A 17,892-nucleotide genomic window follows, 5' to 3' on the forward strand; every position below is an offset into this window, starting at 1 on the left:
ACTGTGCTGTGGTCCAATTCGAAATGTTAAGAAAACTTCAAACCTGAATATTTAAGAAAGTAAAAGTGAGCTTTTAGCTTTGTGCAGCATTGTCATGCAAAAAAATGAAAATCTTCCCATCTAAACGTTGGAGTCTGTCAGTTTTCATGATCTGTTGACTATCAACTTGTGTAGCAGCAACCATCCATCTGGTCCATCAAGAGTCAGTCTCATCCCGTCAGTCCATAAAACCTTCCATAAAACATTTTTTGGACCAGGCTTTACATTTCAACAACTGGTGGGCGGGCTTCAGCCTTCCTTACCTTGGCCATGTCTGAGCACTGAACACCTTATACCTCTGGGCACTTCAGGGAGGTTGCAGTTCTGGAGGGGAATGAGTCCCTGGTAGCTTCACGATTAATTCTTCTAAATTTTCTGGCATTTGTGTCATTTTTTTCTCAACATGTCTCTTGTGACCCAGTTGAATATTTGCAACTAAACGTTTGATGACTCTGTGACCACACCCCAATATTTTAACAATTTCAAGAGTCTTGCATCCCTCTGAAAGAATTTTACAATTTGTAAATTTTCAGTCAGGTAAATCTTTTTTGGCCCTTTTTTGTCTGAAAAAAAGAAGCTGCCTGATAATTATGCACAGCTTGATATAGGCCACATCCTCCTTCATTACACAAATACACTACATCACTTATAGAGGATTGAAGATGTTAACTCATAGATATGCTACTGTGAAAAACAAAAATGAGTTTAACATTTTCCTCCACCGATAAAAACCTCAGGTTACACCAATGTGAGGTGTTTTCTTCTTCCTAAAGTCTCCGTAATTTTAGAAAAGGAGCAGCTTTCTGCGCCTTTTTACTATCACCAGGCAACCACGGACTGACCGAGCCTGGCCTGACCCCCCTGACCCCTTTTCATTAGCAGCCAGCGTCTATCAATGGCGTTGCGATTGGCATTTAGAAACGCAGCTCCGTGTCCCACCAGTCACCAATTACAGAAAGTTTTGTTTAAAGGTTAATAAGAACACGGATTGTTGCATGATTAGCAATTACACCAGCTATAGTTTCTAACAAGTGTCGGGTAATTCAATTGTTTGTTAGAGACCATTTTCAGAGGTGGATGAATTAACATTTTATACTGAGGATTTATGGCAATCGAACAGTGTGGGACTGTGTCCAAATAGATTACAGTGTGGCTGCTGGCATTATTATTTACTCTCACCCATATAGTTTATGATGAATCCTTCACCCTTGCCAAAGACGAGTCCTGCTGGATCTGAATGGAAGGTGACAGTCAGGTCAGGGGTGGTAGACGAGAGCTTGAAGGGGCTGCTTCCACCGACATACCGCCCCAGGATCCGCGTCGTGACCTCATCGCCGTCTGTGATGGTCAACATGTCGCTGTCACTGATGTTCAGTCTGAGAACAGGAAGAGAATCCGGAGTGAGGGAGAGAGAGAGAGAAGTGTAGCCGATGCCATTGACTTACGATGACTCAGAGTCATGTCGATAGCCGACCGCGTGGGAGATGAGATGACCTCAAAGGCTAAATGCAGCATTTAACAGTCTGTAAACAGTGCTGTGCTTTTGTTGACCACACTGCAGAGCATCCTCAACCAAGCAAGTTCATAGACAAATTACTGAATAATATATTAATTCAATGTTTGTAATGTTTTATTAATAGGTTATGTGACACACAAAAGTATATAAGTTGTAATTACCAAACATTTCAACACAACTCTAGTTGTGTAATTTTAGAAAGTAAGTTCTAAAATTAAAAAGTGTTTATAAATCAATACATTTGATCTTTTTTTATTTTGGAAATACACATTTAATTAAATGGTGGTAACAGGCCCCTCAAATGACTTTAGAGTGGACCACTCAATCTAAATTTTAAAGTTTGCACCAGGAGGCTTAGCTTAGCATCCTCTCTGTCACTGAGCTGCAGCAGCTGCTTAATGTTGGCAAGTGTTGATTTCACATGGTTCAGTACTGGAGAAGTATCGATACGCACATCTAAACTGGGTACTGGGCCCCTCACTGAGCCTAACAGCACTGAAGTGTCCACACACATTTTTAATAAAAACATTAGCCTGCTGGTGTTTTTCCTCACAGTTGTACATCCAGCAGCACACGTTTGTCCTCTCCAACGTGTATCCTCCAGCTGCAGTCCTCGCCTTCTCCGTACCACTCTGGCCAGTTTGGAGACAGAATCACTCCTCCTGGACCAGTCAGGTCTCCTCCACACTGGGCTGCAGAGAAAAAGCAGGAGGACTGATTGAAATATGAGGAACAGGAAAGAGTGAGGCAGAAATAGTGACTTTTTAATGAGCCTGGAGGACAGTGCAGTGTGTCAAATACATGTTTCAAAGCAGTTGTCTGACTCTATCCTGTGCTCTGTGCAACATCCCAGTGCATTTGTAAGCTCTGCAGTGGCTAGTTAATGACTAGTTTAGGTTTAACTAGTTTAACTAATCTGATCTGCAACATTTGCGTGATCCAACCTGTCACAGAGACAGAAAGTTGGACCGATTGAGGAAAAGAAAATGGATTTGCCTCTTTACCTTTGCACAGCGGCTCCGTGTCGTTCCAGTAAGGATCCCGCGCACTGATGCACTCAATAACAGGTGGGCCCTGTTCCAGAGAGTGGCCTGGGTCGCAAGTAAACTGAACCACGGCTCCAACCCCATACAGCGGGTCAGAGGTTGTGAAGTTTCCGTTCTGGAGGTACGGCTCGTAGCAGTGACCCCGCTCAAAAGCTTCAGGGTGACACGACAAACACAATAGACAGACAGCTCAGTTCACTTTGTTATTGAACTTATTAAGGCGTCTTAGAAAAATTTCCTCATGTTGTTTTGGGGTTTTGGGAGGATTATACGTGTTCGCAAATTGCCATTTGTTCCTGCAGAGAGGATTGTTTGCTTAGCTTTTCTCCTCTCTCTTTACTGATGAAGATTAACATATTGGAAAGGATATTTCCTTCCCTTCACAATATGATTTTGCCAGAACTCTGAAAGCTGCAGCTTAGAGTATGTTGGCAGTCCAGCCTAAATTCCCTTGGCAGTGCACAAAGTAATAAGTCTGCTCATAGATGGTCTGTTTGCTTACAAAATTACACTGTAATTCTAACAATAAATCATGTTGCATGACATGTTATTTTTTCTACAATTATATCTACAGCCGCTTTTGTACCTTCAAAACGGATGTTGAATCCCATGTTGTGATTTGGCTGATCAGTAATGAACTGGATCCTCACAGCAGGACCCTCACTGATTACGCCCTCAAAGGGGATGTGTCCCCCCCGGCCTGAGTCGAACAGCACCACAGAGCCAGCGTCCAGTCCGCTCCACAGCACCAGCCTGCAAAGATGGAACGTGCTTGAGTGAATATCAAGATGGTTGACTGGAAAAATAAAAGACACCATTGGATACACAGACTTACTGCAGACACGACACAAAAAAAACTGCTGATCCTCCAGGAAAGACCAACTGCTGCCTGACACTGTTCAACAAATGTGTTACAATACTGTATCTATATCTGGAAAGTTAATCTGTGTTAAGAGATCTGAGGCAACTATGAGGCAGCAGGAACATGTGACATATTTTTTTAAGGGAATTCACTATTAGAGCTTTTTTTCAATGGCCTTGATTTAGGCTGTAAAGCCCACAGTGCCGCTCCATATCCATGGCAACACACAAACGACACATCCTGTTTCCTGTAGAGGTCGGTCCCACAAGTGAAGTCTTTTAAATTTTAATGGGATATTTTCCAAAGTACTATGTTGAAAATGAAACATGCCAATATTTGCTCAAATATTTGAGATTGTATTCAGTAAGTCTTTAAATCGCTTAAATAAAATTCTGAACTAAGAATTCAGTTAGTTTATCCTAAACTTGACCTCATTTTTTAGCCTGTCTGTTCACATTTTGGAACCTTAAATATGAGTAAAATAACTCACTGATTTCCTTGTATCAATGAAGGAAACTGATAATTCTCAGGCATGTTCTGAAGTGTAGTCTTCAAATTTGTGCCTCAGTAGAAACTATATGCTCCAAATTGAACCTCACTCCACTGAATTATCTATCGACATTTCCGTTTTATGTGAAGTATAAGTATTGACAACTGTCACTGAACTACTGTGATACTGAAGACGTCTTAAAAACCAGATTATTCTAAGGCAGGTTCTGAAATGTTCTCATATTTATTTGATGTCCCCAAGTCAAAATCACAAGAAACATCTCGTAATTACTCCCGGTTTTTTTGTTCTTTGGTGAATGCAATGTGCCGCCGTACCCCTCAGATGCTCTAGGTCTCCTCTTCTCGCTCTTCCAAAATACAGAACTGAAACCTTTGGTGAAGTTGTTCAGCTGTTATGTTCTGAGTTCTGTCCCTTGTCACCACAGTGGAACGTGCTCCACACAGCGATTTTGCAGGAGTTTTTAACGCTGGATGCTCCTTCTGCCACAACCCTCTCATGGTTTCCGGGCTCAGGACCGGCTGGGCAGGGTCACACCTGGTGGGGTGGCCTTCTGCATCCCCAAACCACTACCCATTGATAGACCAGGCCCCCCTGGACTCCAGCAGCTCAGAACATAACATCAATTCAATTTAGCAGTAGTGTGATCCGAGTGTCCCGCTTCACATTATGTGTAGTAACGTAATCTACTGCTCATATGAAAATGTTTTTTATAGGAGCAAAAAAAATATTTTGCACAAAAATGGGGAAAAATAGATGAACAGCTTTATTAGCCAACTGGAGACAACTATCTCCTAAACTGTAGTGTAAAGGTGGAGCGATTTGTGCGTGTAGAAAGTGTTTACAATGTTAAAGAAACAACATTATGTTGTTCTAAGAAGCATTTTACACTACATCAGTATTTATTTAATGTGTAATCCATCAGATCATCTCTGATTTTTACGAAACAAAATGCCAGAGCTGCTTTTCAGCTCTATGCATTAAAAACCTCTACTGAAAAAGGAAAAGAAGTTTTAATAAAACACAACTACATGGGAAGCCTGGATTGCCTACCTGTCAGTGGGTCCCAAAGCCAGTCTCTCCAGGTGGAGGTGTAACCTCTGGTCCTTCGGCGCCTCCAGAGACCAGGAGCAGGAGCGGTCCTGGGTGGCGTTGGGTCCATGATGGGGGGAAGGGGACAGCACCCTCCCAACTGTCGCATTCTTTATTGTTCCCCCACAAAGAGCTATAAAGACAAAGCCACTGAAGTTAGAATCTGCAGCTGAAGTAGAAAAACAAACCTGCAGCTTTTTCCTGCAGCTCTACATGCGCTCGCTCACCCCTGCAGCTCGGCTCCTTGCCGCTCCACAGCGGCAGAGAGGCATTGTGGCAGGTGAGCAGCGGCTCCCCCTGCAGGTGGTAGCCCATGTGGCAGTGAAAGCGAGCCGTGCCTCCAGGGAGAAGGTCCTGCACCGACACCTCCCCGAAATGAGGCCTCTTCGGCAGGGGACAGCTCAGCCTGAAGACTACACACAGTGGGAAAAACGGAGAAATGTGCTCTGTGAATTTCAAATGGGGTTTTAAACGGCAAAAAGATTGATGTACACAATTCACCTGCTAAAAGCCTGCCATAAAAACTGAATTGAAGTGAATTATTGTAAATTCTCTAACCAGAATACGCCGTTGAGGAGCGCTTGGCCACGCTGCATAAATTACAAAGCTATAATATTGTCAGTGTGTCTGCATGCATCAAAAAAAGCACTTCTCATTTTTTTTTTTTCCTTTCGGCTTATCCCGTGAGCTACAGCTGCCCCCTGGAAGTGGATCATTGTTCGCATGTTGATTTGGCAGTTTTTTACGCCCCTCCTGACGCAACCCTCCCCAATTTCTACTGGGCTTGGACTGGCACTGCACAGCTGGGGAGGGGAATGGGCTGTTAGGGGTTCAGTGTCTAGCCCAGGGACACTTCGACATACAGTATAGCTAGGGCCGGGGATCGAACCACTCACCCTGTGGTCTGTGGACGACTGCCTTTACCAACTGAGCTACAGCCGCCCCCTGGAAGTTTGTTTTAGTTTGTCGAAGGCCGTCGATCCGTCAGTTACAACCACTGTGCTTCATATGAAGTAGTGCATCTGAGGAACACGGAGGCCTAACCTGCACGAATAAGGACTGTGGTGGTTGTCAGAGATTCAGAGATAGATACTCTATCACACTGTCTGCTACACATGACTCTAGTTGACTGTAAATTACCAGTCTCTTCCTGAACTGACTGGACATCTACTGATCAGGCATAACATTATGACCACCCGTACAATCTTATGCAATCCAGCACAATGGCTTTAATTTCTTGCAATTCCTCAGTTTTATAAGGCAAAGTTTTCAGAAAGGTGAAAATTCTACTCAGTTTATTATTGAGGTTGAAGTGGGTAGTGGAGTACATTATTAGAAGAGGTGGTTCTAATGTTTTGGCCACCTCGTTCTTTTTAACTAGGGTGGTGCAATGATTGCATTAAATTACACAGGTGGTCATAATGTTATGTCCGATCGTGTACAGACAAAGTTAATGTCATAAAGTGGTGACAATTGTTGGGTGAGGAGAGGAGAGAGGGACAGGAGGGGAGGAAAGGAGCTCAGTGCATCGGGGGGTGGGTCCCCCAGCAGTCTAAGCCTATAGCAGCATAACTATAACTAACTATAAGCTTTATCTATGAGGAAGTAAAAGTAGAGAGGGTGTCTGCTTCCTGAATCTGAACTGGGAGCTGGTTCCACAGGAGAGGAGCTTGATAGCTAAAGGCTCTGCCTCCCATTCTACCTTTGGAAATTCTGGGAACCATAAGTAGCATGCATTCTGAGATCGAAGTGGTCTACTGGGATGATATGGTGCTATGAGGTCTTCTATATATGCTGGAGCCTGACCGTTCAGAGCTTTATATGTAAGAAGCAGGGTTTTAAATTCTATTCTAGATTTAATGGGAAGCCAATGGAGAGAAGGTAGTGAAGATGAAATATGATCTCTCTTGCTAGTTCCAGTCATAGCATCAAAATAGCAATGGGGTATTTTCTTATGATCTTGCCCAAGAAATATATATAATAAAAAAAGTAATGGTCCTACTACAGAGCCTTGCGAAACTCCATAGTAGTGGTTTAATTACAGCTACCTTATAGGCTTCTGGTACATAGTGTGTTTTTAAAGATAGATTAATTATATCTAATACAAACCTGTCTATTATGGGCAATGGTCGCTTAATGGGGGCTTATTGATGATTCTAGCAGTGTTGTACATGAAGATCTATCTGTAATATTTGGGGGGAGGATCTGGTGAATTCTTTCTCTAATAGCTACAATTTTATTCATAAAGAAAGTCATGAAGTCATTGCTGCTGAGAGTTGTGGGAACAAAGGCTCAAAGTCGTTCTGGCTTCAGTGCTGAACGGAAAGCGGGGGTTGTTCTTATTGTCCTCCTCATTTCTTACTGATTTATGTTTGTGACTTATTGTCACTTTGCTACTTGTTACAACTTTTCCTGGTGATAATACATGTAGTAATTAATTTATGTCCTGTTCGACTGGAGGTAGAGCGCAGGAGGCAGAGCGGTCGTCCACCATTCCCACAGTTGTTGGTTCGATCCCCGGCTCCTCTGGTCACATGTCCTTGAGCAAGACACTGAACCCCAACTTAGTTTCTCCCAGTGAGTGTTGGCCAGCTGCATAGCAGCTCCCCCATCAGCGTGTGAGTGTGAATGGGTGAATGAGAAGCCGTGTAAAGCGATTTGAGGGTCATACAAGTGCAGACCATTTATTTGCTTATGTCATCAGTCATGAGAAAGTAGCACTTAACTCCCAGCTAATTCGTGGGACAGTGTTAATGTGGAAATCACAGGACTAGGAAGTGTTACCAGCATTTGCTATCAGGTGCAGATCTTATGAGTATGACTCTTATTTCCATCCTAACACAACCATCTGGTACATTACTGCTGTTCCTCCCTTTTCAGTCCTGGAGAAACAGGCTTTTAAATACACGGATCCCAATTGTTGGGTGAGGAGAGGAGAGAGGGACAGGAGGGGAGGAAAGGAGCTCAGTGCATCGGGGGGTGGGTCCCCCAGCAGTCTAAGCCTATAGCAGCATAACTATAACTAACTATAAGCTTTATCTATGAGGAAGTAAAAGTAGAGAGGGTGTCTGCTTCCTGAATCTGAACTGGGAGCTGGTTCCACAGGAGAGGAGCTTGATAGCTCCCAACTCTGCACTGAGGACCTGAAACTATCTTCAGCCGATAATTCGTGGTCAATTAAAGTCAGCTTTAAAGGATTTAGTTAATGTTTGGCTTTTTAATCTAATTGGATGATCACTTGAGACATCAGATGCCCACAGGTACATTTTAACATGAAAAAGTCTCTAATAACTACAAAAAGCTTTGTAATGCACGACGAATGAAATCCCTGGCCCATTTAGGTTTGTCTGTGTTGTTTTAATTCTCTTTATGCCATTTATTTTTATTCGATTTTTTTTTATCTTGAGATCTCCTCTCTACAAAGATATGTTAATCTCACAGTCTCTACTGTGTTCCCCTACCTAGCAGTGATGTAAAAGGATTAGATGGCTGTGATTAATGGCACAGGTGGGCCTCAACACTCTGATGCTTCCTCCTTTTCAGTCCTTGTCACATCCATTATAGGCTGACACAGCCAAATGCGCGAGTGCGCCCACACACACACACACAGACACACACACTCACAGAAGCATACAACACTCCTCTCTATACAAACTCCCATATTCTTAGTCTTCTAATGAGATGAGACCTAATTAATCAGAGCTCTAATAAGCCAATTCACATGACACATTCAATTGCTGTGTTAAGTGATTAGATGACGACTTCTGATTATGCACTTTACATGTACACACATTGCAAAAAGTGCCTCAAGCCCTAATGAAGAATTCCCATTTATCCAATGTGTACAGTGTGTTTGCATACAGTGTGTGCGTAATTCTATTTGAATGGTGACATAATTGTGCACACTCGTGTCTGTGTGTGCAGACTCACTCTGATAGTGCAGCTGGAAGATGCCCATGCTTCCCTCCGGTGCAGAGCGGTAGTAGACGGACAGAGTGTTGGTGGGACTGCGGATCACCTGACCTTCAACTAGCAGTGTCTGATTGGCCAAGACCAGCAAGGACCCTTGTTCATCCACGCCCCTGATGGACAGCTGCTCACCCTCGGACAGGTTGACGCTCTTCACCTGAAATTATGGGAAGAGATTATAAGTTAAAAAATGTTAGTTGATTTGAGCTACTTCTTCTTCAGTAATAAAGAAAAAAGGCATCTCAGGTTTTATTATTACCTCACAGGAGAGACACACTTGATGTAAATAGTGTCTGACTGAAACTAAAATATTAAGACACTATTAAAGCTACTCTGATACTTTCTACAGACTACAGAGTTCAGTCTTTTGGTTTTATGGCTCAGAATTTTACCTTTTATTTTTTATTTTTTAAGTTGTCTCACTCGAGCAGATGTTTGACTGTACATTTCACAAAAGACGGTCAGACGTGGTGCGACAGCCAGACGTGTGTGCAGATCAACTACGTTCAGCGGGACAAACTTAAACCACAATATAATCTGCAAATTGTAATAGATGTGCGCTGCTCATCTTTATTTACAACTTGTCTGACTGCCTGAGTTCAGTGTGTGTTACCGACCCGTAGGTTCAGTGCCCACAGACAGGACCGGGAATCGAACCATCAACCCTGTGGTCTGTGGATGAGTGCCTTACCAACTGAGCTACGGCCGCGCCCCACTATTATAATTAATATTTGATGAGAAATTATTAACTGTTCATATTCAACTGCAAGTTATTTGTTGCTCAGGTCCTGTTCAAATTCATACGCTGTAAACCCTGCAGAACTCCGGTTTGTAGCATGGGACCAAGTCTATTGTTGAGAACTGGTTTGAATTTGCATAATAATGCAGCAGTGTGTGTTTGAATATTCATCTCTGAAGGGCCAGTTGGAGTTTTAGACCTTGAGAATGAGGACATTTCTGCATTTCATGGACATATTTAGAAAACAAAGGCAGTTTGGACCTTGGTCCTGGTCCTTGGTTTTAGGGTTGATGTCAGGAGTTACAGTGAAGATTAGGTGATTCTGTAAACCCAACTCTTACCTTTGGGTTCTGATCTTTTCCAAGAGATTAATCAAGAAGAAATTGTTAAAATAAGTTTATTGTAATGTGATGACTAGTGTGTGTGGGGCTGTGCAGAGCAGGAAGACGGAGGACTGGGCAGAGCAAAGTGGATTCATTTAGAAGCATAAATTGCATATTGTAGCTTTACATAAAATGTGACCCCCCCAAAAGTAATACAAGATTGTGATTGTTTTTTTAAGCACAACAAAACAAAAAACAAAAACAGAAAAAAAAACAGCCCATTACAATAACCATTGGCTGTATTTTAGTAATTTGATGTTGCAATGTGACAAGTAATTAGTGTCATCAAATAGTAGATGAAAAAGTACAATGTCAACTGCAGAAATGATCAAATCATAAGTATCACAAAATTAAGTACAGTGCTTGAGTAGATGTACATAGTTTTTTTTTACTCACCTACTAAACAACAACAATGTAAATTCAGATAACCATCGGCCAAGAATCAATGATTTGCATGTCAAACACTCAGAACAATGCGGTTTAACATTTGTCGATAACCTAGGTTACATTTTAAAACAGAACACACAACATTTGACTCAGGGTTTGCAAAATGTCTATGAACTATGTCTATAAACCTGTCAAAGGAAATATTGTGACTGCCCTTGGCTACACTATTTAGTAACCAGCTTTATGAATGTGCTTTAGGGTTGAAGGACATTAAAGACTCAAGAGCCTGTAGAAAATAAAAATCTGTACCTGAGAAACCATGTTGACGCCTCAGAAAGAGCTCAGTACCAAAAGCTGCCACTAGGAGGCAGAGTTCAACCTGGGATCAGATCAGAGGCGTCCTGGTACCAACAGACATAAACAAAGCAGCATCTTCCCACAAAAAAAACCCCAAACAAAAACAAAATACATCCAGCAACATAACCAGCGACTCAACATGCTGCTTAACCTGCAGTGTGTCTGTGTATTATTGTGTGTACCTGCAGCTCCACACCGTAGCCCGTGTACACAGTCACTGTGTAGGTGCAGTGGAGGAAGGTGCTGTCGGGCAGAGGGGGGTCTTCAGAGGAGTCTATGTATCCCTCTGGGTCTGAGAAATTCACCATGCAGCTCGACACAGCTGAGGAGAAAGCACGATATTTTATTTATCATTAGCTTTTCCCCCCTGTACTCTGCCTCGCAGTTCCTTTATGGTGCGGCTGTCTGGGAACTCACTGGAAATCCCTGCTGTGTATAATTAATGACGGAAATTACAGGGATAAAACTGCATCACAGCAGCAGGACCCCTGGCTGTTAACAGTGCCTTGAAATAAATAATCTCTGTTCCTTATTTATGTGAGATCAGTATTACTACAGTAATAAAAAAAAAACAACACTATCACCAGTAAAAGTCAATAATTATTTCCATTTCATGTGGCGTCATGCCTGTACTTGACTATTCACTACCACTTTCAAAAGTGTACTCTTATACTTTTTACTTTACAAAGCAATAAGGTACTTTATAAAATTTGAGCAAGTTTTCCTAGAGAGTTAGTGTGTTCACATTTGTACATTCAGACAATATTTTTAAGAGTTTAAAGGCAGGACAGTTCATTAAAATGTATCAGAAGTAGTCGGCTACATTTTAAAATACCAGATTATATTTAGTGATGCTGCAACACACATGCAGCGTTTTGATGTTTATTTAAATTTAACCATTTAATAAACTGTTTAGCAGTTTGTGTTCCAAATCATAAGATACATAGTATGATACCTATCATACATAGGTTGCATGACATGCTAGACTGTGTTCATTAGCACAAAACTGTTCAAAAATACAACTGAGGGGGACAGAAATTCCACTATTTTTGGTTATAACAACACTCTCACAAAAGCATTTGAAATGAAATGTTTTTTCAAGATGCTGGCTAAAAGGGTCATTTCTCTGTGGCGTGTCATAGAGTGTGTAGCAGAACAAACTGGAAATATGTACTTCCGAGTTAAATGTACTTGCATTCTGATTGTGTGCGTACTTCAAAGTCAGTGATTACACCTCATACCTGATGGAGGTGTCTCAGCGTCGGCGTCCAGCACCGTGGCCTCAGTGGGGATCTCAGCCACCTGCTCAGAGGAGTGTGTTTGTGCGTGAGGCAGCTGGGAGTGTGTGTCTGCAGCAGCAGGCTCGGTTGGATCGCTCCCTCGGCCTGACACTGCAGCTGAAGCTGGGGGTTTTTCTCTGCTCAGTAATCCCCCGCTTTGAAGCTCCAGGGAATGACTTCTAGGGAGGGAGCTGACGCCAAGTCCTCTGCCCAGAAGAGGGAACAGACTTTGCGGCAGAGCAGAGGGAGGGATCTCCCCTTTCTGGGAGGCGAGGCCCCCTTTTCGTGCCAACACTGACTTTAGCAAACCTCCTGCAATGGAGCTGGAGCTCTTAGTGGGGCTGGTTTCCCCTGTGCTCACAGGAGTCATCGCTGGGGATGGGGCAGCTGTGGGGACGTCCTTATCTGCAAAGAGCGGAAAACAAGGCATGAATCTCAACTGGTAAGACGGGCAAAAAAGAAATCTTTGAAAATGCCCTGGGAGTACAGCTCCAGGTGGTTCAGTCACTGTCCTGCTGGTCTTATCAGGAGTGGGGTTATCTAGCCAGCACAACCAAAGCCCAGTCAAGCTTACCTCCATCTTTCACACACACACACACACACACACAACATACAGTGCACACACACACACGAAAAACGGTGCAGTGGAGACAAAAAAAAAAGAAGAAAAAAGAAATGCATAGACAGGCAAAGCGCTCAGCCATGCATGCTAAAATGCCATCTCCAGCAGCTCCGTTCAAAAACAGCACACAGCAGCATTTACATCCCCCCACACACACACACACACATTCACATACACCCCAGTGGTCTTGTCCACATACTTTGCAGTCCACCTTTACAACAAGCAGCAGCCCGTGCAGTACATAAACTGCAGCTGCAAAGGTGCATTCAATTTCCACATTCCTCAAGCCAACGCAGGTGAGCCACAACCTGCACTGTTGTTTGTGTCAGGAAGGAAAGAAGTAGTCAGGGGGGGAAATATCCTCACTTAACTGTCAACAACACAAGCACTTTTTTCATCTTCAGACAGAAAATAAATAGCTGCATATACCTGCATTACACTCAATGTGTCAAAACACCGTCATCAAGAATCTCATTTCAGCTTTCACAGCTTGTAATTATTTAGGCAGCTTCTCTGCAGCAGCTGCTCACACACACACACACTATAGTGATGGAAACACAAAAACTCATTAAATGAGGATCCTTGAAATAAAAACCTTTGAAAGAATCCTATCACTGGGTGATAGTAGTAGCAGAGGCCTGTACGAGTGAAGTTTTGCCCACCATTACCCATTATAACTGACAGTGCAGATAAAATGGTACCAGGGTCCCAACAAACACTCTGCGCTGTACAGAGAGTAAAGTGCAATATTTCCACCGTCACAATGAGCCGATGCCTTACATTAAAGCATTTATAGTTCCAGCTGCATCGTAAGGCCTGTGTGGAATGATATTCATCATGACATGTAAAAATGTTTTAAAAAGATCATCAGTGATTTGTGCAGACTGAGGACTGAAGCATGATCGATATTGGCAATGGCTTCCTAGACTTTCACTTGTTTTTCCATTTGATCCCGACGACAACTGGCACACACACACACACACACACACACACACACACACACACACACACACACACACACACACACACACACACACACACTTTGATTGCTGCAAAATCCAGCTGCCTTCATTAATTATTGAACTCTTCCGACACGATTTAATAGGAATGGACCTGATGTAGTTTTCTACTCAGCGAGCTGTTCCATAAATTCTTTCCCGAGCGAGATCACGGGGATTAGCCAACAGCAGCAACACATTTTACTTTGAGCCCATCTCCAAACCCCGTGAGTGACGGGAGTAGGATACTCTCCCTCACTGTAACGACTGATAACATCTGATCCCCTGCTGATAGAGAAATATTGATTAGTACAGCTTTAAAAAGCAGCTGGGCTTTGGCTCCCTCTTTTAAGTAATAAATAATAAATAAAAAAAAATAAAAAAAACAGAGCTATTTTAGGATCATCCACTGCCGCAGTACAGGACGCAACCTGTTGTGCTTAAATACTCAGAACCTGGAATTCAAATACATAATTTAGGAATCAAACATTTAACAGTAGTTTGAAATTCAAAAATTAAAAGTGACAGGCCCAGTGGACTATGTGTAATCCACTAGAGGCAGAAACTGGTAAGATTTGCAGTGTTGGGAGAATTCAGGTGCCCCTGGTTACGGAAGTTAAAGTCAGATTACAATTCTTCTCAATGCACAGTGATGGAGCTTTTCTGCTGCTTGGATCAAGCTCTTGACTGAACCATTGGTACAAAAGATGTGTGAAAAGTTCTTTTTTTAAAGTCTAAGGTGGATGCAGAGACTTTAAAGCTGAAGGTAGCAGCGATGCCCATGGTAGAAGTTAAAGATAACACGGATGAGAAAACGAGTTTTACCATCTGCAGCTTAACTAACTTCACTCTCAGAATTAGAGTCAACTTTTGAAAACTTTCAGCTACTATGGTGCCACATTTTGTTCACAAATACAAGTCCATTTGCTTTTTCTTTACAGACTCATCCTCCCAGTCTTCTAGGATCTGGAATATCTTGAATAGAAAATCGGTGGCCACACAGCTTTTCCACGTGTGCTGCTGGTTTTTATATGCTGAGGGCTTGTATTTTAAAATCCTTGATACTTTTCACGTGAAGCACTTACTAAAAACACGGTTTTATTTGCCTTTTCCCATGTTACTCAGTCAAAACACAGGAGCACTTCTTGTTTCTTCTACAGATAGTTGCCATCATGGTTTGCGTGGAGTTGACAAAACTAAGAAACTAAATCAACCTGCCATCGACAGAATGAGCTCTAACTTCAACAGGTAACAGAATCAGGGGAGTCCACCACAGCGCTGTAGGGGTGATGATTTAAATTAACCGGTTTAAAGAAAATGGTGTAGAGACGGTGTGAAACCAATAGACAAGTGTTAACAACTTCTGCTGTGTTAAAAAGGTGATGAAGAACAAGTGTATTCCAGTTTTATTAAACACATTTTAGCAATTAAGGAAAAAAAGTAAAACGGAACAAACTAAAGAGCAGTAACATTGTTGTTGATGTGAAATAAAAGTCTGATGGTGGGAGTTTTCTCACCAGAGCAGCTGAACAAAGGTCCTGGAGCAAAGGCAAAGATGAGATGAAGGGAGAAAAATGGAGAAATGAACCGACTGAACAAAATGAACTCCAGGTGAGAGTGGGCGTGGCCAGGTGAACCGCCTCAGACAAAACGCAACAGGATGTTGCACGAGCAGCTCATTCGTGCTTTTGCTGGCTTTATAGCATTGACAGAATTTCCCAGTGTTTCAGCCAGTGGTGGTTGACAGTATTTACTCTTAATTGGTCTCATGTGTGCGTTTGCATTTGCATTCGCTGTGCCTTTGTTTTGTTGCTGCGCTCGGCCTAATTACCTTATTTATAGCGAGAGGGTCATCATTTGACTTTGAACCATCAGAATAATGAGAGTCACGTACACTGGGGTGGATATGTTGATAAGCAGAATTATGACGAGCTTCATGATTTAATAGTGGCCTCTGGTTGGATCCAGTGAATCCAGATATCAAAGCAACACCATTGTATTTGTAATATAAAATCAATAGGCTTTTTCGTTTGAGTTCAAAAAGCAAAACACTGTGTTATTTATTTCTTGCCATGTATCATGTATAAAGACATGCTGTGCTGTTACCTGACTAATTTAGCTCAGTCATCAGATGAATAATTAAAGCCCAGATGCGAATTCCTTTAAATTACAGATTGTGTTTATAACCCCCAATAACACTTTCCAAGATTAATGTTCACCATTTAGTTCCACGAGAAGACACCACACATGCTGATGAGTGCTGACAGTCTTGTGGCGTTTTTTTTTTTTTTTTTTCAATTTCGTTTGATGGAAATGTGCTGTGACATTCAATACTGTGACAGCTACGGATTGATGGGGCATTCAGCTTCAGAAGAGATTGCCAGCCAACTTACTTGGCACATAGTCCACAAATAAAATCGAAAAAAACAAAAAAAAAGTGATTTACTTACAGAACTTATTCATAGCACTTTCTCCACATTTTATGTTACAGCCTTATTTATATTCCAAAATGCATCAAATTCATTATTTTTCTCAAAACGCTACAAGCAATACTCCATAATGACAACATAAAAGAAGTTTGTTTGAAATCTTTGCAACTTTATTACAAATAAAAACATCACACGTACATAAGTATTTACAGCCTTTGCTTAATACTTAGCACCTTTAGCACCAATTACAGCCTCAAGTCATTTTGAGGATGATGCTACAAGCTTGACACCTGTTTTTGGGCAGTTTCTCCCGTTCTTCTTTGCTGTACCTCTCAAGCTGCATCAGGTTGGATGGGAAGCATCAGTTGGAGACGCAGCCATTTTCACATCTCTTCAGAGATGTTTAATCAGGTTTAAGTCTGGGCTCTGGCTGGGACACTCAAGGACGATCACAGAGTTGTCCTCTATCCACTCCTTTGTTATCTTGGCTGTGTGCTTAGGGTTGTTGTCCTGTTGAAAGATGAACCGTCGCTCTGGATCAGGTTTTCATAAAGGATGTCTCTGTACATTGCTGCATTCATCTTTCCCTCCATCCTGACTAGTCTCCCAGTTCCTGTCACTGAGAAACTTCCCCACAGCATGATGCTGCCACCACCATGCTTCACAGTGGGGATGGTATTGGCCAGGTAGTGAGTGGTGCCTGGTTTCCTCCAGACATGACAGTTGGCAGTCAGGTCAAAGAGTTCAATCTTTGTTTCATCAGAGATGAGAATTTAGTTTCTCATGGTCTGAGAGTCCTTCAGGCGGGCTGTCATGTGCCTTTTACTGAGGAGTGGTTTCCGTATGGCCACTCCACCAATCAGGCCTGATCTGTGGAATGCTACAGAGATGGTTGTTGTTCTGGAAGGTTCTCCTCTCTCCACAGAGAAATGCTGGAGCTGTTTCAGAGTGACCATCTGGTTCTTGGTCACCTCCCTGACTCTCGATCGTTCAGGTTGGATGGTTGATCTAGGCAGAGTCCTGGTGGTTCCAGACTTCTTCCATTTAGGGATGATAGAGGCCACTGTGCTAATTGGGACCTTCAATGTTGCAAAAAAAATTCAGATCTGTGCTTTGATACAATCCTGTCTCAGATGTCTACAGACAATGTCTTGGACTTTCATGTCTTGGTTTGTGTTCTGACATGCACTGTTAACTGTGGGACCTGATATTAACAGGTCTGTGCTTTTTCAAATCATGTCCTATCAACTGAGTTTCCCACAGGTGGACTCCAGTCAAGGATGATCAGTGGAAACAGGATCCACCAGAGCTCAATTTTGAGTGTCATGGCAAAGGCTGTGAATATTTATGTACATGTGATTGGAAATGTATTAAAAATAAAAAACAAAAACAAAGATTTCAAACAGATTTCTTTCACGTTGTCATTGTGGGGTATTGTTGGTAGAATCTTGAGGAAAATAATGAATTCGATCTATTTTGAAATAAGGCTGTAACAGAACAAAATGTGGAAAAAGCTAAGTGCTGTGAATACGTGTGAATGCACTGTATAAAATATGAAAGAGGATGAGACACCTTCAGCAATCAGATTTTATATTGCTACAGCTAAGAAATCGTACCTCTAAACCTTCATGCCTCAGTTAAGCTGCCACCAAGAGCAATGAGTTT

At 42.2% G+C, this 17,892-nt stretch overlaps 1 protein-coding gene across 6 annotated transcripts in view; it reads right to left on the reverse strand.

Moving 5' to 3' along the window:
- The window catches only part of LOC137103370 (seizure 6-like protein), a 73,076-nt gene that overhangs the window by 29,918 nt on the left and 25,266 nt on the right, over window positions 1-17,892 (reverse strand). For all 6 annotated transcript variants that reach the window (XM_067483660.1, XM_067483659.1, XM_067483658.1 and 3 more), the window contains exons 2-10: window positions 12,140-12,583; window positions 11,081-11,220; window positions 8,994-9,189; window positions 5,291-5,476; window positions 5,025-5,196; window positions 3,188-3,354; window positions 2,560-2,754; window positions 2,109-2,247; window positions 1,219-1,415 (exon numbers count right to left, since the gene is read on the reverse strand). In XM_067483660.1, the coding sequence (XP_067339761.1) occupies window positions 1,219-1,415; window positions 2,109-2,247; window positions 2,560-2,754; window positions 3,188-3,354; window positions 5,025-5,196; window positions 5,291-5,476; window positions 8,994-9,189; window positions 11,081-11,220; window positions 12,140-12,583 (1,836 nt within the window). The remainder of the gene's footprint in view (window positions 1-1,218; window positions 1,416-2,108; window positions 2,248-2,559; window positions 2,755-3,187; window positions 3,355-5,024; window positions 5,197-5,290; window positions 5,477-8,993; window positions 9,190-11,080; window positions 11,221-12,139; window positions 12,584-17,892) is intronic.

Source organism: Channa argus, chromosome 18, assembly GCF_033026475.1.
Source record: "Channa argus isolate prfri chromosome 18, Channa argus male v1.0, whole genome shotgun sequence".
Classification (NCBI taxonomy): Eukaryota; Metazoa; Chordata; class Actinopteri; order Anabantiformes; family Channidae; genus Channa; species Channa argus.